This window comes from Sinocyclocheilus anshuiensis, unplaced genomic scaffold (assembly GCF_001515605.1).
Source record: "Sinocyclocheilus anshuiensis isolate Anshui unplaced genomic scaffold, SAMN03320099.WGS_v1.1 scaffold438, whole genome shotgun sequence".
NCBI lineage: Eukaryota > Metazoa > Chordata > Actinopteri > Cypriniformes > Cyprinidae > Sinocyclocheilus > Sinocyclocheilus anshuiensis.
Window position 1 is genome coordinate 1,988,688 of NW_015546118.1, and position 25,294 is coordinate 2,013,981.

General features: G+C 35.9%; 1 protein-coding gene across 5 annotated transcripts in view; it reads left to right on the plus strand.

The window, feature by feature from the left end:
• LOC107700942 (GTPase-activating Rap/Ran-GAP domain-like protein 3) overlaps nt 1-22,623 on the plus strand; it is a 65,902-nt gene extending 43,279 nt beyond the window's left edge. For 3 of the 5 annotated variants that reach the window (XM_016502818.1, XM_016502821.1, XM_016502820.1), the window contains exons 5-31: nt 540-658; nt 937-1,001; nt 1,117-1,180; nt 1,537-1,563; nt 1,701-1,776; nt 2,118-2,216; nt 2,318-2,421; nt 5,323-5,431; nt 5,580-5,625; nt 6,855-6,961; nt 7,385-7,500; nt 8,627-8,749; nt 8,847-8,921; nt 9,007-9,121; nt 10,025-10,051; nt 10,243-10,347; nt 11,038-11,154; nt 11,948-12,123; nt 12,271-12,429; nt 14,265-14,331; nt 14,407-14,514; nt 14,644-14,762; nt 15,681-15,816; nt 16,048-16,107; nt 20,529-20,747; nt 21,271-21,385; nt 22,360-22,623. In XM_016502818.1, the coding sequence (XP_016358304.1) occupies nt 540-658; nt 937-1,001; nt 1,117-1,180; nt 1,537-1,563; nt 1,701-1,776; nt 2,118-2,216; nt 2,318-2,421; nt 5,323-5,431; nt 5,580-5,625; nt 6,855-6,961; nt 7,385-7,500; nt 8,627-8,749; nt 8,847-8,921; nt 9,007-9,121; nt 10,025-10,051; nt 10,243-10,347; nt 11,038-11,154; nt 11,948-12,123; nt 12,271-12,429; nt 14,265-14,331; nt 14,407-14,514; nt 14,644-14,762; nt 15,681-15,816; nt 16,048-16,107; nt 20,529-20,747; nt 21,271-21,385; nt 22,360-22,510 (2,804 nt within the window). In that variant the 3' untranslated portion in view covers nt 22,511-22,623. The remainder of the gene's footprint in view (nt 1-539; nt 659-936; nt 1,002-1,116; nt 1,181-1,536; nt 1,564-1,700; nt 1,777-2,117; nt 2,217-2,317; nt 2,422-5,322; nt 5,432-5,579; nt 5,626-6,854; nt 6,962-7,384; nt 7,501-8,626; nt 8,750-8,846; nt 8,922-9,006; nt 9,122-10,024; nt 10,052-10,242; nt 10,348-11,037; nt 11,155-11,947; nt 12,124-12,270; nt 12,430-14,264; nt 14,332-14,406; nt 14,515-14,643; nt 14,763-15,680; nt 15,817-16,047; nt 16,108-20,528; nt 20,748-21,270; nt 21,386-22,359) is intronic. The other 2 variants (XM_016502819.1, XM_016502822.1) reach the window with 2 other exon arrangements.
• Nucleotides 22,624-25,294: the final 2,671 nt, after the last annotated feature.

The window sequence follows — 25,294 nt, forward strand, 5'->3', positions numbered from 1 at the left end:
TATATATATATATATAAATACACACACGTTATGTTTATACATTTAAAATATTTATATGCAATATCAATTATATTAATATAAATATATACATGGAAATTTTCTCAAAATATATACTGTATGTGATGTGTTTGTATTTATATATACATAATAAATATATACAGTATACACATATGTTATGTAAACAAAACTTTTATTTTGGATGCGATTAATTGTTTGACAGCACTAATATATCTATATATATATATATATATATATATATATTCATGCTGTCAAACGATTAATTGCATATATATAGATATATATATATATATCACAGTATTACTGTTTTTTACTGTGTTTTTGATAAATGCAGCCATGGTGAGAGACTTCTTTAAAAAAAAAATCTTACTGAACTTTTTGATCGGTAGTGTATATCTGTAAAGTATTTTAACATTGAGCATTCAAGTACATCCCATTTAAACCAAATAGCAATGTGCATTTAATAGCTACTGAAATAAAAAGCAGAGGCAGTGACTCTCCCTTCATTCTTCATTCTGTAGTTCATCAAAACTACGTGGGGACAGATGCAGAGAAGAATCCCTTCTTCCTGTCTGTGGTTCTGTCAGACCAGAACAACCAGAGGGTCCCACAGTATCGAGCCATCCTGTGGCGCAAGATGGTGAGTCAGCCAGTGACAGGTAACAACATGTGTGTGCGTCACTTTTGCTCTGTGCAGTGACTCACATAACAGATTGACCTCTTCATGAAGCGACTCTACATTGTTTGGCTCTGTTGTCTCAAAGGTATTAAATGTCACTTTCCTATGAGCAACAAGTTCTCAGTTATAAAACCCTGTGTCGTAGCCTCCAGCAATACTGGCTTGCTGTCATGTTATTATGCCATGTCATATTTCGCTTCATATTCGTATAATTTGCGAAATGTGTCCTTCTCCTTTAGGGTACTCTAAAAATCAGCCTTCCATACAGTCCAACAAAAACACTATCAGTCAAATCTATATTAAGGTAAGTCTGTTTATAATGCATCCTGCTTGCCAATTAACAAATGCACATGTGAAAATTTAATTTGAGTGAAATAGATTAAAATGCGTTGCATTCATGTGACCTTTTTGCCCTCCAGTGCCATGAACGTGGATCGTTTTGAAAAGGGCCCAAGGGAAATCCTTAACCCAGAGATTCAGAAGGTGCCCACCCACACCTGTCAATCAACATCACATGTTGTCTGCTCTGTTAATTACTGTCTGTTTCTGCTCTGGTTTGTTGTTCTGCTTCATAATCATTCAAACGCAGGCGCTGTGTGAGCTGCTATTGCTCCCGAGAGCTTTGCCTTTGTGGAAATGTGTGCCACTAATCAAAGGCCATTGTCAGCAGCATTCAGATATTTGAATGCATGAACACGCTCTCTGTAATGTTTGTGTAACCCACACTATTAGTGCTCCTAACTGGTGTTTAGAAATTTAACCTCGTTTAACTGAATTATTTATTGTACTGAGATATAATTCATTTTTTTAACTGTTTTTTTTTTTTTTATTGTTGGCAGGACTTACTGGTGCTGGAGGAACAAGAGGTGTGTACTGTCAAATGTGTGTATGTGTTTGATTTTTGTATGCAGTGCGAATAAATGACCTTCTTAATGATTTCTGTATCAGTTTGTTAATGAATTCCTAATGTATGCTCATCACATATGTTTGTATGTTCTCACAGGGCAGTGTAAACTTTAAATTTGGTGTTCTTTATGCCAAAGATGGACAATTGACAGATGATGAAATGTTCAGCAATGGTGAGCACAGAACCACTCCTAATATGCTCATAATACTAAATATTTTGTTTGTTCCCTTTCTACTGTCAATATTTGTGCTATATATGCACACTGTTAAATAATAATTACCAATAGCCAAATAGATGTGATTCTATAGATTCTATTTGAATGTTGTTTCAATCAGAAATATTCCATATTAAGAATGTACAATGCAATTAATTATAATTCACATTCATTTTAGAATATGCATGTGAACTGCATAAGGTGGCTCCCTTGATGTTTGTTACATTTATTAATGCTCTGTGTTCATGTTGGTTTTGTATTTCCTTTTTCTTTTACTTTTTCACTTCCCCCCCCCCCAGAATCAGGAAGTGAGAATTTTAATATATTTCTGAATCTCCTTGGTGACACGATCTGTCTGCAGGGCTGGGCAGGGTATCGAGGAGGACTGGACACTAAGAGTAGGACAAAAAAAAAACACGTCTTTACAGATCAACAGAGGAATTTTTTTTCCTTTCAAGTGAATTTTTTTCTTATTCATGTTCTCTCTTTATCTGTTTAGACGACACTACAGGAATAAATTCTATCTACACAGTCTATCAGGGTCATGAGCTCATGTTCCATGTTTCCACCATGTTACCTTATTCTAAAGAGAACAAGCAACAGGTAAGATAAAGAACACATAAGCTATAAGATGCACAGTATATTTGTACCATATTGTTTATTTTTATTTTTATTTTTATTTACACTACCATTCAAAAGTTTGGGGTCTTTTATTGTCCATTATGTTGTGCCTAAATTCACTTGTCGCATTTAAAATGACAAATTTTACTTTTTAATGTTTTGATTTGAATTTATTTAGACAATATAGTACAGAGTTTTAATATGTCATTTACCAACCATGACAATATTTATCAAGTTTTCGTATTATCAGTATCATTATCAGCCCATTCCCAATATGAGTACTATCCAAACGGGATTTTCAAAAACCAGTTGTATCTGAATAAGACTTTAGACACACACATACACACACACACACAAAGAAACACATCCAAGTAAAACTATAAACAGAATAAGAGAAAGACAAATAGAGAGCAGAGGACACAGACAGAGAGGAGGAATGAAAGATACATTTGAATGATAGCAAAAGAGAAGGGAGCTGCGTGTGTTTGTTGAGGCAGAAAGGAGGCAGTCTGTAGCTCAGTAGGTGGTGAGTGGAAAACAGGCTATATTTAACATCCAAAAGCGCTGGACATCACAGCGGTCAGTCTCTCCCTCTCTTTTCTCTGCTGCCTTTCCCCCTTCCCCCCTCAGCTCCATATCCTGATTACATCAAGCGTCAATCACTTCACTCTCTCTCACTTCATATCTCTCTCTTCTCTTGATTATATCACACACAGCAATCCATCTTTCTTTCTCTCTCTCTCTCTCTCTCTCTCGCTCTCTCCCTTTCTGTTTCTCACTTTTTCTATCAGATCATATGTCTGATTGAGTACAAGTAGTGCTCTTGTGCACTGGAGTGCTTGTGGAAACATTGACAATAGCAGGATTTTCAAAGTATTTGTGTCGGTTCAAGGTCTTGGCACTCTACAGCCGAGAGCCTCTTCAGCCCTTCGTGTCAATAACCACCTTTTTACCAATGCTGAACCGCTCATGAAAAGAGTAGGAAAGCTGATGCGCTCCAAAAGTCTCTTGCCGACCCCTAAAAGCATGCAGACAAACCAAACAGTCGGAAGACTCAGAAATCAAGTAGAGTTCACAAGGGAGAGCAAGTCTTTTCTTGAAAGAAAACTCTTTTTAAAGGGAGAGTTCACACACACGGAAATTCAGTTATCATTTTCTCACCCTCATGTTTTCCAAACCCAAATGAGTTTCAAATGAGTGGAACACAAAAGAAGAACCTTTACAGTTATTTTCCATCAAGGACAGTTCATAGTAACTGCATCTGTCAAGCTACAAACAGAAACTACAAACATTTTTGAATGTGTAAATAGCTGTAAATCATGCAATATTTAAGTCGTTATTTACTGATTCAAAAATGTTGCATTGTTGCGTTTCTGTTCAAGTTGCAAAATGTAATTATGCAAATTAATTAACATTTCAAAAAACTATTTGGGCATGAAGCAAGGAGTTTCCATCCCATGTGTTCAATGGAACATAATCATCACTCAGTAACCTGTGCTATGAAATCGACTTATATTGTTGAGGCTTTTGTTAAAGCAAAGCCAAATAATTGTTTTTAGGTCATTTTATTCTCAATTTTAGAAATTTTATACATGTTACTGACAACAATTCCACTGTGGAATGAACAACATATGGGTTTGGGAAAACATGAGGCGTTTTTGGAGTTAACTGACTGATCCTAGAAGGCTCATCCCTGCTTGTCAGATGCTAGAAACATGTAAGAGAGTCAGTCATGTTGGCAGGGCCGTTTCTAGCCAATTTGACGCCCTAGGCGAAATCCCTATTGCCCCCCCGCCCCAAATTATCAGAATCAGAAAGAATCAGAAAGAGCTTTATTGCCAAGTTGATTGTGAGCTGCCAATAAAAAATGAATAAGAAGAAGAAGAAGAATGAATTGATTCAGCATTTCGACACCTCCGTAAGGATGCATTTAACTCGACAAAGCGGTCTAATAAAGGATGCACTGACAGAGCCCACTGATCTAACGGCGTTGTTGAGCGCTCCAAATGCAAACTTTGCATGCAACAATCAGGCAGCAATTGACAGCACTCTGATCTAGTGGCATACAGGCATCGTCAGATTGACAGTACTCAAGCCCAATAATGTTGGGGGATCCAGTGGGGGCGGCAGTCATATTTCAGGGTGACCATGCCACTCTTTATCGCAACCCTGCTAAAAGTGCCAGTATGTGCGCTCATTGGCGCCCCTTCAGCTGGTGGCACCCTAGGCGACCGCCTAGCTCGCCTATGCCTAGAAACGGCCCTGCATGTTGGTGTTGTTCAAGTGTTAAATGGTATGTCACTGGAAGTATGCTCTTGTGTAAGGAAGAGGGGAAGTGGCAGAGAATCATAATTGAGCTCTCAGTAGAAATGAATCTGTCGCTGCAATAAGTAAATACGCATTCCTGTCGCAGCTCACGGTCATGCGCATGTATTTGTGTCTGGATGCGTGTGTTTGTGTGTGTGAGAGAGAAAGAGAATGAGAGAGATATTAGCTGGTGGAGAGGGGCAGGTGAAATGCAGCCATGTAGTAATTGAGCTTTAAGGGAATGTTTTATATGTGTGTGTGCTCTTGAGATAAAAGATAAAAGCTCCTTTCCGACCGTAATGGTGCAGACTCATTAACAAGCTCAATTATGCTTTCTGGCTAACAGGCTTGAGGTGTCAGAGGTCATATAGCAGCTTTTGAATGTCCACACATGCACACGGACCAACAAACCCACACACATAGGCATGTGCTCTTTTCAAAATGAAACATTTGTCCATCATTTGTTCAGACTGGAGAGAAAAATGTTGGTGTAATAGTTTCAGGTAACAAAAGCAGCCTTTTAAAATGTGTTTCATGAATGCATGATTATAGCTTTCATTATTTCAATCTGTGCAGGTAGAGAGGAAGAGACATATTGGGAACGACATTGTGACCATTGTGTTTCAGGAGGGAGATGACGCCTCTCCGTCCTTCAAACCCTCTATGATTCGCTCCCATTTCACACGTATCCTTCATCCTCAAGCTGAGTGGAAATGATGAAATGAGTCACTCAATGACAGCAATTAGGCTATTTATGGGTGATTTTATTTTTTACAAGACAATGATTAAAAATACATCAAGCAATTGTATAATTTCTTTTACATAAACCACAGATATTTTTGCCTTAGTTCGATATAATAGCCAGAATGATAGTTACAGGTTTGTGTGTATATTTGAGGTTTTACTTTTTATGCATAGCATATGTTAAAGGCACAATATGTAATTTTTGCCGCTAGAGGGCGCGTATTCAAAATAAACAAATAGACAAAGGTGTAGTTTGATGACTCTGTGACTGAGTGTGGAATCATGGGAGTTGTCGTCTTCATCCCCACAGCCGATGCAATCTGACGGGATTCCGGCAGAAATCATGTTCATGGATGAGCTAATGATTTATTAACGTAGTAGAATGAAGCAGGGTGAGGCTGAAAGCCGTCGAAGCGAAACGAGGCAGCTGAACGAGCGTGACACACAGCTCGAAAGCAGCGGAGCTTTTATTATGCCACAGTCGACCGCTTCCGCTCCTTCCAGTTGTGCGTATGTGGGGGAAAAAAGCAGCGCTGTTTTATCATACTAAATACATTTGAAAGTTCTGTTATAATGCTACTCTGTGCGGTCGTCACGGGTCTATTAAAACGCACAACATATTAAAGCGTCTTTGGTGTTTCCATGTTTTCTACAAAACAAAACCGAAAATCGAGGGGTTATGACGTCATTGGCAGACGACACAATGACACTATGGACACGGTCCGTGTCACTAGTTAAAATTGCTTATTTCTCTGGATTTAAACATTCTTCCAAACATTTGGGATAATGGAAGTACACAAGTCAGCAAAATATATAACACTGTTCTAGTGGTTTTTGGATATTTTAATAAAAAAATCTTACATATTGTGCCTTTAAATGTTGTTTTAATAATACATTAAATATTATTAGATTGTATATACACTACTGTTCAAAAGATTTTTTAGATTAAATTAATACTTTTATTCCACTAGGGTGCATTAATTTGATCAAAAACTAAAGTAAGGACGTTTTGAGTGTTACAAAAATTTCCATTTCAAATCATTCCTGTTCTTTTGACCATTCTCTTCATCAAAGAATCCTTAACAATATAATATGAGCTCTAATATTAAGCAGCACAACTGTTTTCAAAGTTGATCATATCTGCATATTAGAATGATTTCTGAAGGATCATGTGACACTGAAGATGTAATAGCTGCTGAAAATTCAGCTTTGTCTTCAAAGGAACAAATTACATTTTAAATTATATTTAAATAGGAAACAGATATTTTACATTATAATAATATTTTAGACTTCAAAAACATAAAAAAACTACTTTGAATGCTAGTGTATATTATTTGTATCTTAATCATTTTGTTTTGTTGCAGGTTGAAGATTTTCTCAGAGGAGAGCGTGCCGCTGTTTGGCCCACCGCTCCCTTCCCCTCCAGTGTTCACAGACCACCAGGAGTTCAGGGACTTTTTACTAGTTAAATGTTAGTAAATTCACCAGTACATAAAGTTTATAATCTTTCACCAAAATACAGTATAACAACTTTCCCCTGAAACATCACTTTTCTGCTGATGTAACCAAGCCTGTGAATACCAGCCATATCACAGCCTATTAATAATAATTTAAGCCATAAAATCTAAGACTACTATTTCATGTCCCAGTCAAAATAGATTACATAATTTTAAATGCATTCCAAATGTCATTTCATGTTGTCTGCTTCACACAGACCTCCTGTTAGAATATACACCTGTGTTTTTCTGTTGCCAGCTTTAATGGTTTGTTTTGGCTCATGAACTCAGTAAAGCAGATGCTTTCATTAAACAGACCTTGTAAAATGAGTCATGCTGTTTCTTACGGGTAATTCTGTTACATAATACTGCTACCTTTATCCTTCTGTCTCCTATAGTAATAAATGGAGAAAAAGCCACTCTCGAGACCCCCACTTTTGCTCAGAAACGTCAGCGCACACTGGACATGCTGATCAGATCCTTGTACCAGGATCTCATGCCTGACATGCCCAAGGTATGAACACATAGTGTTTCTCAATCAGGGGGCGGGGCCTACTAGGGGGCCTCAGCAAACTGCCAAGGGGGCCTCAAAATTAAAATAAGCCAAAAGAACTAAAAATTAAGATATCTCTTACTTTAATTCACCTCTAAACAACTGTTTTTTTTTTCTTTTGAAGAATCAGCGTTCCCATTGTCTTGATATATATGAGGAAAACTGATATATATGAGGAAGCCAAATTTTAATAGTGTGATTCCTAGACCTGAAAATGCAATTTTTTCATAATGAATGCATATTTTTCTAGTTATGCCAAGCTCTAAAAAATTTTTTTTTTAGTACATTTTGAGTAAATTATACATTTAAAAAAAATCCCTATCTAGTAAATTACAAATGACTGACAGAGTCATGGGGCCTTCAAATACTATTGTGGACAAAGAAGGGCCTTGGATTCAAAAAGGTTGAAAAGCACTGATATAGCTCAATACTTTTCTGTATTTCACTATGTTTATCCTCAGACTTTTACCTCATTTCCTTTTCTGACATATATTTTCAGATGTTTTGCACTGTTTCTTCGCACAGTTCTATTTACACCACTCTTCCAAACCACTGAGCTTTCAAATACACTTTCATTCTGTTGCAGCCCCCTGTCAGTTGCCACTAGAAATGGACACTGTCTTTTTATTGTTGTCTGTTACTGTTCCTGTTTTAGGGTTCTTCTATTCTTCATTTACTAGAGTTGGGAATCAAGAACCAGTTCCATTTATTTTAATGAAAGAGTAATATTTTTACTAAACAATACAAAGACTTACTGTCTTTGTATTGTTTAGTTAAAATCTTACTTTCATCTTACTCTGACAGTAAACCTTTCTGTTGCTCTCATATGCAGCAAGAAAACAGTTCAACTGATAACTTTTGTTAACAAATGAATCTTTTGAATCAGTTCTTTATCAAAAAGACTCATAAATGAGTGTTCTATAGTAGAATCAGAATTTGAACCATCATTATTTGATTCTTAACTCTATCTATGATGGCTGGTAAGGTACAGTGGTGTAAGAATTTGTTAGTTTCTGCTTTGCTCTGTCTTTCTGTCTGTTTCTGGGTCAGTCTCTCAGACCCATCTTTATCTGTACTGCTCCTGTAGGTTCCCTTCTCTCCGCAGAACATGCTGAACCGACGCTCATTCAGCGACGTACTGCCAGAGTCACCCAAATCCGCCCGTAAAAAAGAAGAGGCACGCCAGGCTGAGTTTGTTCGAGTGGGACAGGTAGGATGTAGAAATACGAATAAAATATAAAGATATGGCATGAAAGACAATGTCACAATATGAGTAATGTCATTAATAGATATAATATTGCGTCCAGGCCTTGAAGCTGAAAACTATAGTTCGAGGGGATGCACCCACCAGTTTAGTCACTACTGGTCTTTGCAGGAAAGAGGTGAGAGGGCAAGAGGAAAGTTAGATGGATGCTGTTATTTTGCTTTCGGTTCATCTCTAACTGTGTGTTGCCATGTTCTCTGCAGCCATGGGAGTCACAGTCATTCTGCAGTAGCTTCCCGTATGATATAGTCTGTGGAGATTCGTGGGGACAGTCATTACTGGTCGCCACAGATTCAGCAGGGGTCATGCTGCTGGAGGGTGAGAATGCTTTTTCATGAGAAACAATACAACTGGACAGAGGAGCAGTTTTCTTACAAATGACATGTACTGAATGTAACTTTGACCAGGTTTTTTTGATGGATTGTATTAATGGACATTGAGTTCATTTGAGAGTTCATTTCAATAATCATTACATTAAAAAGGACAGTTGGATTACAAAAAGAAACTTTGATGCTGCTTTTTCCATACAATAAAAAGGAACAATGAGAAGAGGCTGTCAAGCTTACAAACTGACAAAATGCACAAAAATACTAGTGCCGACAATAACTTTTTTTTTTATGTCTGTGGAAAAAAGAAAATCACAAAGGGTTGGAACGTGAGGATGAGAAAATGAAATAAACACTACCATTCAAAAGAGGGTCTGTAAGATTTTAAATGTTTTTGACAGAACTCTCTTATGCTCACTCGGGCTGCATTTATTTGATCAAAAATACAGTAAAAACAGGATTATGAAATATTATTATAATTTAAAATAAGAGTTTTCTGTTTTAATGTTTTAAAATGTAATTTATTCCTGTGATAGCAAAGCTGAACAGTCTTCAGACTCTTCAGAAATCTTTTTAATATTCTAATATGTTGTGCTGCTTAATATTTTTATGGAAACAATGCTTTAGGATTTTAGCCTTCAATGAATAATCCATATTTTAGGATTCTTCCAAAAAACAGCCTTTATTTACATTTTGTAACAGTATAAATCACTTTAATTGCACTCTTGATCAATTTAATGTGTCCTTCCTGAATAAGGAAGTATTAAATTCTTTAAAAAAAATAATAATAATACTGGCCCCAGACTTTTGAATGGTAGTGTTCAAGGCACTTTCTTGTTTTTGTTTTTTTTTACTAAAAAAAATGAAATTTGATTACCTCTATCTTCCCTTTTAGCCTCAGATCCACTGTTCTCCAATGCAGGTATGTAAAGCAAAACCACTACACTACAGAAGAAACAAATGCGTATAAATATTACAAAGAGTTTATCCCAGTACGTTTTTTTTACAGTGATAGTTATCAAATGTGTCTGTTAATCAAAGCAAGCAAATCTCTTTGGGGGATTGAGTTACCATGCAGACCACAAACTAATCTTGCTTTGCATGCTGATCTAGATTCACCAACCCTGCCTCCGGTGCAGGTATTTGACAAAACCTTGACTGTCAAACAAATGCACGTGCTTGAACCTCAGGACCTCCTCATTGCAAGAGCAGATAAGGGTAAGATGTGTGTTGTTTTTCTATTTACATGAGCATATGAATATGAGACAATTCGTATGTGGGTAGAAGAAAGGGTGTGAAATGATCTGCCAGAAGAGAGACAGCGTGAGAAAGAAAGAGACCAAAGCAAAGCGGCGAAGGAAACTCTAGGTCTTTGCTCTAATGAGCATCTTTAGCCAACAGGGAATAGCACAAAATAGTATCTCAAACACACACACATGCGGGCAGCATCTCTGGTTCGCATTGTCTAGACTTATAGCTCATTATAAAGAGAAGCACGGACTAGGGATCCATGTAATTTAGAGTCTATTCTATTCTGATCATTAGTTCAAGACGGTGTACAGCAAACTCTCACTCTTATTGGAAAGCACAGCTTCTCCAGAGGGAAAATAATGAATTGGTTATCAACTCGGTCACCAAGCAACTTTCATTCACTACGACAGGCATTTGAAAACCAAACATGTTGCATTAGCTGAGATGTCATTCAGTTTGATGAGACGGGTCTCTCATTTGTTGCCAGCCAGTTATCATATAGTTACGGTTCTGAAAGCTGTTGTTTGTAGAATTCACTAAACAGCTAAAGTAATTACACTCATTTGAATATTCAAACTGAACCAGAGTGCTTGAGTCTTTACATCAAATTAAGCTTTAATTCCAATTGCTTTATATCCAATTTCGACTGTGTTGCAGGGAAAGATGCTCGACTGTATGTTTACAGACTGAGCTCTCTCAAACGCGGGATAGAGGAGCGGCAGCTTGTCCGCACCAAGTGTGACAGTCGAGAGAACAAGCTTGAGAAAACCAAAGGTACGAAAGAAGAACTTTAGTCATCACCCACACAAATATTTGAAATGATTTCAAAGCTGACAATATTATTTAAACTCTAAATATGAGTGTTGGTGAAGCAACATTCTGCAATTTAAATTTTCTAATTCAAAGTAGTTAAAAGGATAGTTCACCAAAAAATTAAAATTCTGTCATTAATTACTTTGCCTAATGCCGTTTCAAACCCGTAAGACCTTTGTTCATCTTCGGAACACAAATTAAGATATTTTTTATGAAATCCGATAGCTTTCTGACCCTGCATAGACAGTAACAACTGAAACGTTCAAAGCCCAGAAAGGTAGCATGGACATCGTTAAAATAGTCCATGTGACATCAGTGGTTCAACCTTAATTTAAGAAGCTATGAGAATACTTTTTGTATGCAAAGAAAACAAAAAATAACAACTTTAATATTAAAATTACGATTGAACCACTGATGTCACATGAACTATTTTAATGATGTCCTTACTACCTTTCTGGGCCTTGAACGTGGGAGTTCTGCGGTCTCTGCAGGGTCAAAAAGATCTCGGATTTGATCAAAAATATCTTCATTTGTGTTCCGAAGATGATCAAAGGTCTTGCGGGTTTGGAACGACATTAGGGTGAGTAATTAATGACGGAATTTTCATTTTTGGGTGAACGATCCCTATAAGCTTATTAAAGCTATGCTGTCTATTTGACAAATTTGAAGTTTCTTGAAGAATTTAATAATTAGCTAATAAATTAGATGATTTCCAAGATCATCGCAGTCAAGTAACAGAAATGTGTTTCCTCAGGCTGCCATCTCTACTCCATAAACACGCATCATGGGGTGGAGCTCAGAATCGTTGCGGCGATAAGAAACAAGCTCCTCCTGATCACCAGGAAACAGTCACGCCTCGATTGCCTTGGCTCTATCGCTACAGTCACAGGGACTACTGACTCACCTGTGGAAGAGTTCCAGTACATACGGGTATGAGACGGATTCAGCACTCTTACACATGTCATGCATTGACGTTAACTGCATTTTATTGTCACTTGTAGTTTATAGGAACAGTTCTCACAGACAAATTTTTCAAAAGCTCTCAACAGTTTGAATGTTTGCTGTCTCCTTTCTTAGGAGATCTGCTTATGTGACTCGCCGGTGGTCATGGCCCTGGTTGATGGCCCAACAGGAGAGAATGATCACATGATCTGTGTGGCCTACAGACATCAGTTTGACTTGATCAATGAGAGTACAGGAGACGCTTACAGACTACACCATGTAGACTCCAACCGGGTGAGAAACAGCCACTTGAATAAAAAAACATACACTACCATTTGTGGTCAGGAAGATTATTCTTTTTTATATAAAATATATATTTCTATTTAGCAAGGATGCACTTAATTGATCAGAGGTGACAGTAAAGATATTTATAATGTTACAAAAGATTTCTCTCAAATAAATGCTGTTCATTTGAACTATTCATCAAAGAATCCAGACAAGTCAGTTTTCACAAAAATATTAAGCAGCTCAACTGTTTTCAACATTGATATTAGCAATAAATGTTTCTTGAGCTGCACATCAGCATATTAAATTATTTCTGAAGGTTCATGTGATACTGACAACTGGAGTACTGACAGTGTTGGGGAGTAACTAGTTACATGTAATGGCGTTATGTAATTTAATTACAAAATAAATTTAACTGTAATCAGTTACAGTTACTAAGAAAAAATGTGTAATTAAATTAAAGTTCCTTATGAAAATGTTAACGATTACAAAGGGGATTACATTTAAATGTTTACACACATCCACATAGAGATTTAATTTATTTCTTTCCCAAATTGCACTGACTACTCTAGAGACATACGGCCCTATAATTTCCATGATGCGGAAAACACAGACTGGTTCATAGAATCTAGTTATAAAAATGGAATTCCTATAGCCTAACGCGGACGGAATATGCCACATTTTGGACGAATAAATCAAAAGTAGGTCAGTACACTTGAATCAAAACGCGATATGGACTAGTGTCTGTGAATATTAAGCCGCAAAAAGACAATATATGAATCCTGCAAGTTCTGCGTGTCTGTGGAAATCAGGCTGGCCATCGGGAAAACCGGGACAATTCCCAGTGGTCTGGCAGCCGATTTGGCCCGCTATTTTAATATTATTATTGTATAATTGCCTGCCGAATATACTAAAGCGATTATTTCCAAATTCGCCATTCGATAATTAAATCTCTAATAAATCATGAATCGGTTAGTCGTGACTGGCAATGCTTCAGCTCGCGCACTCTCCGCCAAACGGTTTGGATCAGAGTAATCAATGCGAGAGAGCGAATGGAGTGGACTGTGGACAGGTAGAGCAGAGAAGCAAAACTACTGTTCAGGGTTTCAAGTCCAGGTCAGTTTCATCTGTAAATATGCTATTGTAGTTTTGTTTTTGTTTACTTAGTTAAGCAGCAGCAGCCCATTGCTCATCAGTCATCACTCAAAATACTGCATAAAGGACATCATTATTATCTATTGTAATGTTACAGTAGTAATTTAGCAGACAAATAATCATATTTTATAATAGGTTTAGGGGGAGCTAGGGCAGTAAGGTTAACCCTGCATGGTGTAAATGTTTGAAAATGATTAACAGTTGCAAATAAACATTCATTAGAAATTTAGAAAAGTAATCAAAAAGTAATCAAAAGTAATCAGGTACATTACTTTAATAAAGTAATTGAAAAAGTTACACTACTATTACATTTTAAATAGGTAACTTGTAATCTGTAACCTATTACATTTCCAAAGTAACCTTCCCAACACTGAGTACTGACTACTGAAAATTCAGCTGTGCTATCAGGAATAAATTACATTTTAAAATATATTAAAATCGAAAAAACATTCAATTGTTATACTTCACAATATTACTGTTACTGTATTTTGATCAAATAAATGCAGCTTTGGTGAGCATAAGAAACCTCTTTTAAAAAATCTTACTGACCCAAACTTTTGAACAGCAGTGTACACATTCATTTACACAATATAACACGATCTAGATATCCTCCCCTTCCCTTTATCAGTTATGTACACCAAACTGTCAGTTTTTGATTGGTAACATGAGTGTCTATTACTTTTCTCCAGGTGAACTTTGTTGCTGCCATAGATGTGTATGAAGATGGAGAGGCTGGACTTCTTCTTTGCTATAACAGTTAGTGTCTATTACAGTGTCAGTGATTGCATCTGCATAGTCAGATTCTCTAAAGCTGGACTTTTCTTTTAACAGATATCTGCGTCTATAAGAAGGTGTGTCCGTTTAACGGAGCAACACCCATGATTCAGCCCAATACTTCAGACTTCCATTTCAGCTGGAACCAAATGCCAAACGCTATTGGTCAGTGCCTTTAGGATCTTGAAAATTCTTTGTTATTACTAATTTTTCTACAGTTCAACATTCGTTTTGCATTTGCATTAGTGGAAATAATTGAGATGTCTCACTATTCTGTCACTTCCTGTGTCACAGTGTGTGCGTTCCCGTATATCCTTGCATTCACTACTGACTCCATAGAGATTCGACTAGTCGTTAATGGCAACCTAGTATATACAGCTGTCGTTCCAGAATTGCAACTGACTGCGTCCAGAGTAAGTGTTCTAGCCATAAGGTTCTACCTATGAAGACCATTATATAGCGGTGTATTTATCTGGTGTAAATTAAATTTTTATTGTACAGTCTGAAACCATATTTTAAATCTTTTATTACACTTTTTTTAGATTACTTTTTAAATATTTGGGATCCGTAAGACTTTTTAATCGATAAGACTGCATTTATTTGATCGAAAATACACTAAAAACAGTAATATTATTATAATTTACAATAACTGTTTTATATTTTAATACATTTTAAAATCTAATTGATTGTCAGTGCCGATAGCCTTGTGGGCAGTGCGCCGTTGAGATACGGGCGTCCCAAGTTTGAATCCCGACTCAAGGGCAAAAAAATAAAGGCAAAAATGCCAAAAATAAATCTTAAAAAAATATAATTGATTCCTGTAATGGCAAATGTATTATCAATTTTGAAAAACTTAATATTTTTTGTGGAAGCCATTAACAATTTTTCAAATAGTTTTTTTTTTTTTTTTCAAAATTTTCTTTTGCTGACAAAAGAACAGCATTTATTTGAAATATACTTTTTTTTGCAGTTATTTAGAAGTCTTTACTGTCACTTTTGATCAATTTAATGCATCTTTTCTGAATAAAAATGTTAATTTATTTTTTTTAAATCTCACTAACCACAGACTTTTTAATGGAAGAGTACACTCTAATAAAAAAGAATTTACACAGCTTTAACACATGGAAAATTTATTAACAGCTGAAAACGTATTGATGACACTGTTGTCTCTTTTATAAGATGCATTCTTCTGTATAAATAAATAATATTTATTAAATAATAATAAATAATTCTTCTGTATAAATTATACAAATCCTTTCCAAACATTTATTAGTCATTTCACATTTCTTACAGTTTTTCTCTTGTTATTTCTTCCTCTCTTTTTTCTGTAGTCTGATATCTATTTCATCTCGTCAGCACCTATAAACTCTGCCTCCAACTGTAGCTCCAGAGACACTAGTTCCCAGAGTTCCCCTCAGACTCCAACTGGCTACGAGATGCCTGTCTTCCCTTCGCCGCTTGGAGATGGTAGGCTTCTGCTCTTGATGGAACAATTAAACTGAATTCCCATGCTATTAAACTTAATATAGGAGGTTAAACATGGGTATTTGCTTTTAGGATTTGACAGTGTCCTGCATTTCTTCTGGTAGCGAGTTTTGTATGCGAGTTGTGAGTCTGTGTATTGTCTTACGATGCATTTGTCTTTTAATCTGTGCGTGGGTTGGGTTGATATATTGCTCTTTTCCATCCCTGGTCCAGATTGTATTCGGATCCCCTACGGCACCAAGCTATCCCTCTACATGTCTAAAGACTCTGAAGGTACTGCAGGCACTTCTGTTGCCTACATTTCCCATGCTGCCTCACTAATGCACGCTACCACGGAGACTCACCCTGTCTATTATTCAATTAACAGACGCATGCAGACGGTGTTGAGTGAAATATGCAGCTAACATAATGTGTCCCTTCCTTCTTGCAGTCCCACAGAATGAATGACAGAGACAGAGAAAAAATGGTGGCTTGAGGAGTCTTTAGGAAAAAAGATGAACAGTGGAGAGAAACTGAGGTGAATGAGATAGAGAGGTGGGAGAGGAAATCAATAGACAGAGAGAGACAGATACATAGAGACAGACAGAGATGGCTGAACAGACGCTTTAGGGAAATGGGACACATTTGCTGCAGCTTGAGTTACAGATCGCTGTGTCACCATGGATACTTTTGTCAGAGCCCCTCTTCATACATACACATACACACACATGCGGTCTGGACGGCCCTCCAGAGCTTAGCACTTTTGGCTACACACAAGGCCTGAAGAGGGCCATCAAGGGGCTGTGACAAAATCCACATCCTGGTGTTTTTAAACATCCAGCCAACTGTCTGTGGCTGCCATTTTTGCACCATGGGAAATAGACGGATAACATACCATTAATCATCTCAACATAACATTCACAATACAACAAGATTGTAACACTTTACTATAAGGTTCAATTTGTTAACATTAGTTAATGCATTTGGTATCATGAACTAAAAATGAGCAGTACTTTTACAGCATTTATTAATCTGTTCTTTCTACAAATTCATTTCTAACATTTCAAGCAGTATAAAATAACATTAGTGTTTTTTCCACAAACATGAATAATTATCAATGTTACATTTATAAATTAACATTAACCTGGATTACTACATGCTGTAAATGCATGATGCATTAGCTAAATTCAGCTAATTTCACCTTATTGTCAAGTGTTACCATTTCTTGTTGTATGTTTTTATTTTCTTTCAATCTGTATAGAACAAATTTGATTATTATTATTTTACTTATACTACCATTTGGGGTTTGATAAGATTATTTAATGTTTTTGAAAAAAGTATCTTATGCTTACCAAGGATGCATTTATTTGATCAAAAATTTAATGAAAACTGTAATGTTGTGAAATGTTATTCATTTTAAATAACTGTTTTTTAATTTAATGTAAATTGCTAATTTAATGTAAACAGTTTAATGTAAAGCAGTTGCCGTCCTGTTCTGTCTAGAATAGTCTGAATATAAACACTTATTATAGTCATACCATAATGATTCAGGATAAGACAAAAACACGCTTTGGAAGACAGATTCATAATATAATTGCACATTTTGTAAATTCTGAACAAAAAAAAGTTACATAGTGTACCTTTACTTTCTTACTGACCCAAATTTAAATAAGTAGTGTGTGTGTGCGCATATATATATATATATATATATATATATATACACACACACACACAATCTATGATTGCTACAGTATCTTAAATACTGTACTGAAAACAGTATTGGCATTTTTGATTAATAAACTACACGCATGGTGATTCAGAGCAAATAATTCACACACATTTTAGTAGCAACAAACAAGAATCTTGAAAACTGTAGTCATGTTAGATAAAAGAGCAAGGATCTGGTTAGAGACATGACAGTGTCCAACAGCATACACCAGGCAAGGAAGAATGCTTCCCCTTTAAGTTAATTTAGAATAATTAGAGAGTCATAATCAAACACAGGTCTGTTTTGTTATAAATCCATGCGTGTGTCAGGAATACACTGAAAGTATTCCAAAGTCATCTTTGTACCATGGAACAGCAACTTGGGAAAGAAATATATACATACACACATTGTATTGTGTGTGTGTGTGCATATATATATATATATATATATATATATGCACACACACACACAATACAATGTGTGTATGTATATATTTCTTTCCCAAGTTGCTGTTCCATGGTACAAAGATGACTTTGGAATACTTTCAGTGTATTCCTGACACACGCATGGATTTATAACAAAACAGACCTGTGTTTGATTATGACTCTCTAATTATTCTAAATTAACTTAAAGGGGAAGCATTCTTCCTTGCCTGGTGTATGCTGTTGGACACTGTCATGTCTCTAACCAGATCCTTGCTCTTTTATCTAACATGACTACAGTTTTCAAGATTCTTGTTTGTTGCTACTAAAATGTGTGTGAATTATTTGCTCTGAATCACCATGCGTGTAGTTTATTAATCAAAAATGCCAATACTGTTTTCAGTACAGTATTTAAGATACTGTAGCAATCATAGTATCACTACCCCATATGCATATTCAATAACATGCACATATTGAACCCTCTCACCCAGATAAAAGTAGTATTTCTTAAGGTTTATGTCAATTTTTTGTTTGTTTGTTTTTTATTATTGTATTTTATTATTGTGTTGGTTCTTTATTAAAACTTTATCTGGCAGCATATATATTTTTATTGTTTGTTTGTTTTTGTTTTTTATTGAGACACCGGTGGAGTGACACTTCACATTGATATATAACTCCATTTTGGTCCAGTGGCTTTGCAGTTTCCATAATTTCCTGCTCTCGCTCTGCCCAAAATGACCAAAAAGTGATACATGGAATACTTCATTAACATAGGCAGACAGTCAGCACTGATTAAGTGGCTTCCCCTCTGCCCTTCCCATGTGGTTGCCCTAGTTTCTGAGGAACGAGTATTAGAGACTATCTATTCAAAATTATTTTAGCTATCTACATGATGTCAAGTCATTGTTTTACAAGACTGAGTCAAGAGTCAAGTTAAGTCAAGCGGATAGAAAATATGAGAGTTAACCATGATACATTTGTGGTGCTGTACATTTACCTTATAGACTTGTACTGTAAAAACATAATTTTCATGCACTAAACGAACAGTCCTAACCAATCAGACTGTTCTGGTTGTGGACCATCAAATTTCCCAAAAAATTCCATTCCTGTTCCAATTTGGTGGGCTTTATTTGGGTTGAACTTACTGTTTTACCTAATTTGGCCGAATGTTTACAACTGTTGACAAATGTAAATGTGAGATTAGGCTCAGTGCACCCAAAAAATCAACAATGTCAGTCTGTGAACTGGAGTCATCGATCAAGTCTGAGTTGAGTCACAAGTATGCAATGAAGTCTAAAAACAGACTCCAGTCTGACTCAAGTCCAAGTCATGAGTCTGAAGCCCACACTTTGGAGAGGGAAAAATATGCTATAAAAACAGACATGCTCTAACCAGACGTGATGTGATAAGTTTCCTGATCCGAGCAATTTGTCTGTCTGAACATGAAAAAGCAGTGTGACACAGTCAAAGACTATCAGAACACAGTAACAATTTGGAGTGGCATTTTGGAACACATTGGCCTGGACTACACAACACTGACACAAAAACAGAAATCAAATGGTAAGAAAACTCAAGTTAACATGGCCGAGGTGGGTACCAATGTTGCAATACTTATGGGTCTTGTATATATGAAAAAGTAGAGTAGAGTAGGGTATTAGATAACTACTTACACTACCAATCAATGGTTTAGGGTCAGATTGTTTTTTTTTTAAAGAAATTATTATTATTTCTAGCATTTCATCAAGGATGCATTTAATTGATCAAAGGTGAAAATAAAAGCATTTATAATTTGCTATTTTAAATTGTATTTTGAATAAGATTTTCATTTCAAATGAATGCTGTTCCTTTCAGCTGTATCCTTTTTTAAGAATACTGAAGAAAAAATGTATCACAGTTTCCACAAAACTATTAAGCAGCTCAACTATTTTCAACATCATAAAAAAGGAGAAGTAGTTAAATAAATGTTTCTTGAGCACCAAATCGGCATATTAGAATGATTTCTAAGGGATCAAGCAACACTGAAGAGTAATGGCTGCTAAATTTAGCTTTGTCATCACAGGAATAAACTAGATTGTAAAATATTTTCAAAATAAAGTTTTTTTTTTCTAATTGTAATATTTCCCTAATATTGCTGACTGTTTTTAAATGCAGCCTTGGTTAGCATTAAGAACTTATCAATTCAAAAACATTTTAAAAAATTAATTACTGACCCTAAACTTTTGAATGGTAGTGTATGTTTACTAAAAGACTGCATCAGAATTACATTAAACTGTGTTTTAGTTATTCCACAAATGCAGGCTTAATGTAGGCTTACCTGTGGGTAGGTACAACACAGTTGTTTTCATTTGAGCTAATTAGTCTAATTACAGTATAATGGATTCAGCAGTGACTCTGTGTGTGAGTGCATTTCTATATGTGTGTTTTAACATCATTCTGTGCAGATTAGATATTGATGTGCCTAGCAGTTCTGCACCTAGACAGACTATTAACTCTGTAGCGGTTACACCATTTATTCTAACATCTCATTCGTTCGTTTCTCTCTCTTCTTTTTTGCCCCTTTCCAACTACCCCTTTCTTTCTTCAAGGTGAAGCTCCCTCAAAACACATCTATAAGATCCCATTGAGCAACCTAGTTGGCCGGAGCATAGAGAGGCCCCTCAAGTCTCCGTTGGTCAATAAAGTGCTCACGGCACCTGCCTCCAGTGTGATCGGCCCCACTCCCATGATCGCAAGCACAACCTCCCTCTCGCTGTCTCGCATGGAGATCAAAGAGATCGCCAGCCGGACACGGAAAGAACTGCTGGGTGAGTGTCTCTGTGTTTGTGCGCTCTTGAACCGAAAGCTATCATTACGTTTGTGCGGCACAGCGGGAAGCTGGCAAGAAATGTACCAAAAGAAATCAGCCGCAGCAGGTTGGACAAGTGGTGCAGCTCAGTACCATTTATTATTAACCTTTCAATTGTGGGTGATAAATAAAAAAAACTGTAACGATACATGCGTACTTGATCTGTTGTAATGCTTGTTCTGCAGTCAAACTGAGATGAGACAGACATTTTGTATTATGAAGTGTTAGAGTGAGACATCCTGATCACACATTAGATAAACTGCTTGAATTACTAGACTGCCACACTTCACACCCTACATACACAGACACACACACACACACATGGAAGAATGGCTGAGTGGACTATTGGAAGCGCTATTGCACCTCCTGGAGGTGCAATTTAATGTAATTTTATCATTTCGGCTTACTACATTGAATTATGATCAGTATTATATGAATTTGTGTGTGTCTGAGTTTGTCTTTGTCCTCTGTACCTGTTATAGGTTTGACTGAGGAACCCAGCAGTAAGGCTGATGGTAACTCAGTGAAACAGAGAAAAATTAGCAAGAAAACCAAGGAGGAAGAACAGAGAACAGCAGAGATAAGCACCACTGAGCAGTAAGTGTGTGTGTGTGTGTGTGTGTGTGTGTTTTGGTTGGGTGGTAGGGCTGGGCAATACATATTGAATATTCATGATAAATTCAGAGTTGGTAAGTTCGATTCATTTTCTTAAATCAGTCATTTTCATAAACCGTTTCAATTAATTGGTTCAAAACTCAATTATGTCAAGTTTTTTTTTTTAATGAATCTGTTGAATGTTTTGTCAATTAAATTTTTTTCCCATAAAAATCATGTACTAAAATATTACATTACTAATAAACAGTAATATTTTTACAAGTTTTTAAAAACAACAACAAAAAAATCTCCTTAGTCCATTTAGCCCATGCTTTAATAATTTCAAGACTTTTGCAGCTTTTTACAGTTACTGAAAGAAAAAAAGATATAGACCTACACAATATACAAAAGGTTTGGGGTCATTGTTTGATAAAAATACAGTAATAAAATATTATTACAAACTAAAATATATTTTAAAATGTACTTTATTCTTGATGGCAAAGCTGAATTTTTAGCATTATTACTTCAGTCTTCAGTGTCACATGATCCTTCAGAAATCATTATAATGTGCTGATTTGGTGCTCAAGAAACATTTTTAATTATTATTCATGTTAAAACTGTGATACATTTTTTCAGCATTCTTTGATGAATAGAAAGTTAAAAAGAACAACATTTATTTAAAATTCAAAATAAATAGTATTATTTAATCATAATTTATAATTTTATAATAATATTATAAATGTCTTTACTATTCTGTTTGATCAATTTAATGTGTCCTTTCTCAATAAAAAGCTATTTCTTAAAAAAAAACAACCCAAGCTTTTGAACAGCAGTGTGTTAAGTAGACTGAAAATATCAAGCTATAATGTTTAAAGCTATATGTCGCCCAGTCCTAGCAAGTGAAAGGTTATTTCTGCATGTTAGACACAAGTATACCAGTGATGTATACTGACTATAAGATATCTCCAATCAATCAGAGTGGGAATGGAGTCTGTAGATGCAGAAACTGATGTCCATCGGCTTTGCTCATCTGGCTCTGAGGTGGAGCCACAAGATGATAGCCCTCCCACGGCCAGCCCTTTTACCTTCTCCACATCTTTTGAGGAGGATATTCTGGACCTTAAGTGATGACAATCACAGTCTGTGGATCAAAGTGCACCTCTCACCTTACACATCCTACTACCTTTTACTTTATATCATTCTTATTTGCCATGTTACGTTGCATTTTGTGTTTTCCTCAGTCTGCCCACTCATCTGTGTGCACAAATGAATCCCCAGAGCTTTAAACTTGAAGGAGTTTACAGTGTGGTGATGTCAAAATTTACTCCTGGTGGATGTATGCATGCGTGCGTGTGTGTATGATCCTGTGTTTACTGTATAAGATAGAAATACAACTAGAAAATTTAGATTCTCAGCTATTATTTCAGAATTCTTTTTAAAGAAAAATGAAAAAAACGACCAAAAATGTTAAAAAAAAAAAAAATGAAAAAAATAGAATCTGAGTTAGTCAAGGTTTGATTTAGTTTCTATGATTGATGAGACACATTCTCCATCAGCTTTTGGACAAATGTGTAGCTTTGTAGCAAACTTGTAGCCATATGAACAGAAATAAGAAATGTAAAAACAAAAATGGCTTGAAAGCTTTGAGCCACAATTTAAGGTCAAGGCAAATATTACTTTTCACTCCAAGACCTGAATGTAAGATTGACACTCTTAAAAACAATGAAACATTTTTTAATTTGGTGTTTTTAAATGTTTTCTATGTCTGTGATTTGTACATTGTGTGATTATTTCAAAGTTGTAAAAAACTCTATATGCATCTCGGACCAGATGCACATGAACATACAAATGTAAACATACATACATATAAATATATACATTTCTAGTTCTATTGTATTATAGAGAAATAAAACTCACTTCTTGTGTATATCAGTGTTATGGTCTAACCTGCCTTCACCCTCACCGTGCTTTTAAACCCTGACATGCAAACCCTCTGCAGAAAGGGCAGGAGTCTCCCACAAGTGCCATTTTCTACTGCAGCCGTCAAGCACTAGCGCCCTCTATCAGACTGACCATGGATTGCATGTCATGAGGCGGAAGCAAACAAAAACCATTACAGAACACAGTTTGGTCACTACATCTAGTAAATGTGCAGCTGTTTACTATGCTAACAGTTTGCGCTTTGATCCATGAACATCCTTTACAGGCGCACAGAGTCAAACGCAGTCTTTATATGCTGTTGCTTCTTGAAACGGGCTCTGGATCACCTGCATGCCTCCATTCAAACCCACTATAAAATAAAAAGGGATTTGATGTATTAATGGTTTAGAATTAGGATGTATTTACTCTTCTCATGGATTTGGTACAAATAAAAAAAAAACTGAATTAAAGCCAGGGTTACTTAGATTATATCTCTGACTCTAGGTTATACAGCCAAAAAAAAAAATCTTCACCAATATCTTTGTCTTGTTTTCTAGTAGAATCTAAACATCTTAAAACAAGATGAATTTATGTGAGAAGCAAAGCGATATTAAGACTTTTTCCATTTTTTTGGCCCATTTTTTTCTAGATTTAGGAATAAATATTCTTAGATTATTTAAAGATGTTTAGATATTTTAACTGGAAAACAACACATAAATACCGAATAAAACGAGAACGAGAATATTGATTCTGCTGTTTACAGTTCCAACTCAGATTTTAAAGAATGTCATCAAAGTGACAACAGAACACAAGAGCCTCAGGAACAGCACAAGAGGAGGTGTAAGTATTAAACTGCTTAGCTGAATGCATGACCCCTCACTCTCAACCTTTGTCCATCTGAACGTGAACCATTTAACACTAGTAGCAGACTGGACTAAAACGGGAAAACTTGGGAATGTTTTTGTAAATGAAGAGTTTTACATATCATTTATTTGCTATTTTGTTGTCTTTGAAGGGAATGGGTGAGCCAGAGACTGATGGAATATATTTTTCAGGGTTTTTTTTCCTTTGGCATATTGTCCGTTGTCTTGCCCCTCCTTCTGTTCACTCCCCTAACTGTTTTCACAGTGGTTTTGTATCTATATCGATATTAACTGTTTAGACTGTTGCAGAAACTCTGTGATATCAGAAATTAAACAAACATGAATTTAAAAAAACACCAAGTGTCTTAAAATATTGTATTGCCATTGTTTTTAATGCCAAGTACTACTTGTAAATGTTAGTGTTTCAGATGTGGCCTCAAAAATATTACTACTATTATTATAGCATTTATTTGAAAAAGTGCTGTAGCCCACTGCTGTAGTTATTGTTCATCGATATGAAATAAATATTTATGAAATTTGACCATGTAGTTTGTGTTTTAACGAGTGTAAGTATACTACACACATGCTTTAACATTTATAGCATATATTGATATCTATGATTATTAACTAGTGATATGTGGTCTCCCAATGCTGAAGGGTTTTTCGAGACAGCAACAGAGTCTGCAGAGAGTCAGCAAACTGCTGTCAACATGAAAGGACAGTGATGTTAATAGTCATAAAAACCTCAGTGACATTGTATGAACCATCACTAAATAGAGTAATGTAATGCAAATTGAGTATTGTTTCCGCAAAGTGCTTAAAAGGTCTCGAAATCAAATCTCGAGCTCGGAGAAATTTAGTTTTTAATAAGTAATTTCTGGCTTTCAGCAGCCCAAACAGCCTTTACCATTGATAGACAGACCAAAATCAACAGAAGTGAGAGGGATGCTTAAGTTAATAAAATGGAGCTACTTTGGAAGAACTTACCCGTAGGCCTAGTTCGTTTTCAATGTGAAAGTGCAAACCTCGCCGACAATTCCGTAGAGAAATATGGTGCGTTCAAGTCATGTCGGATAGATCGTATTTACGAGTTGAACGTACATGAACGCCACCACAACGTCGTTATTAC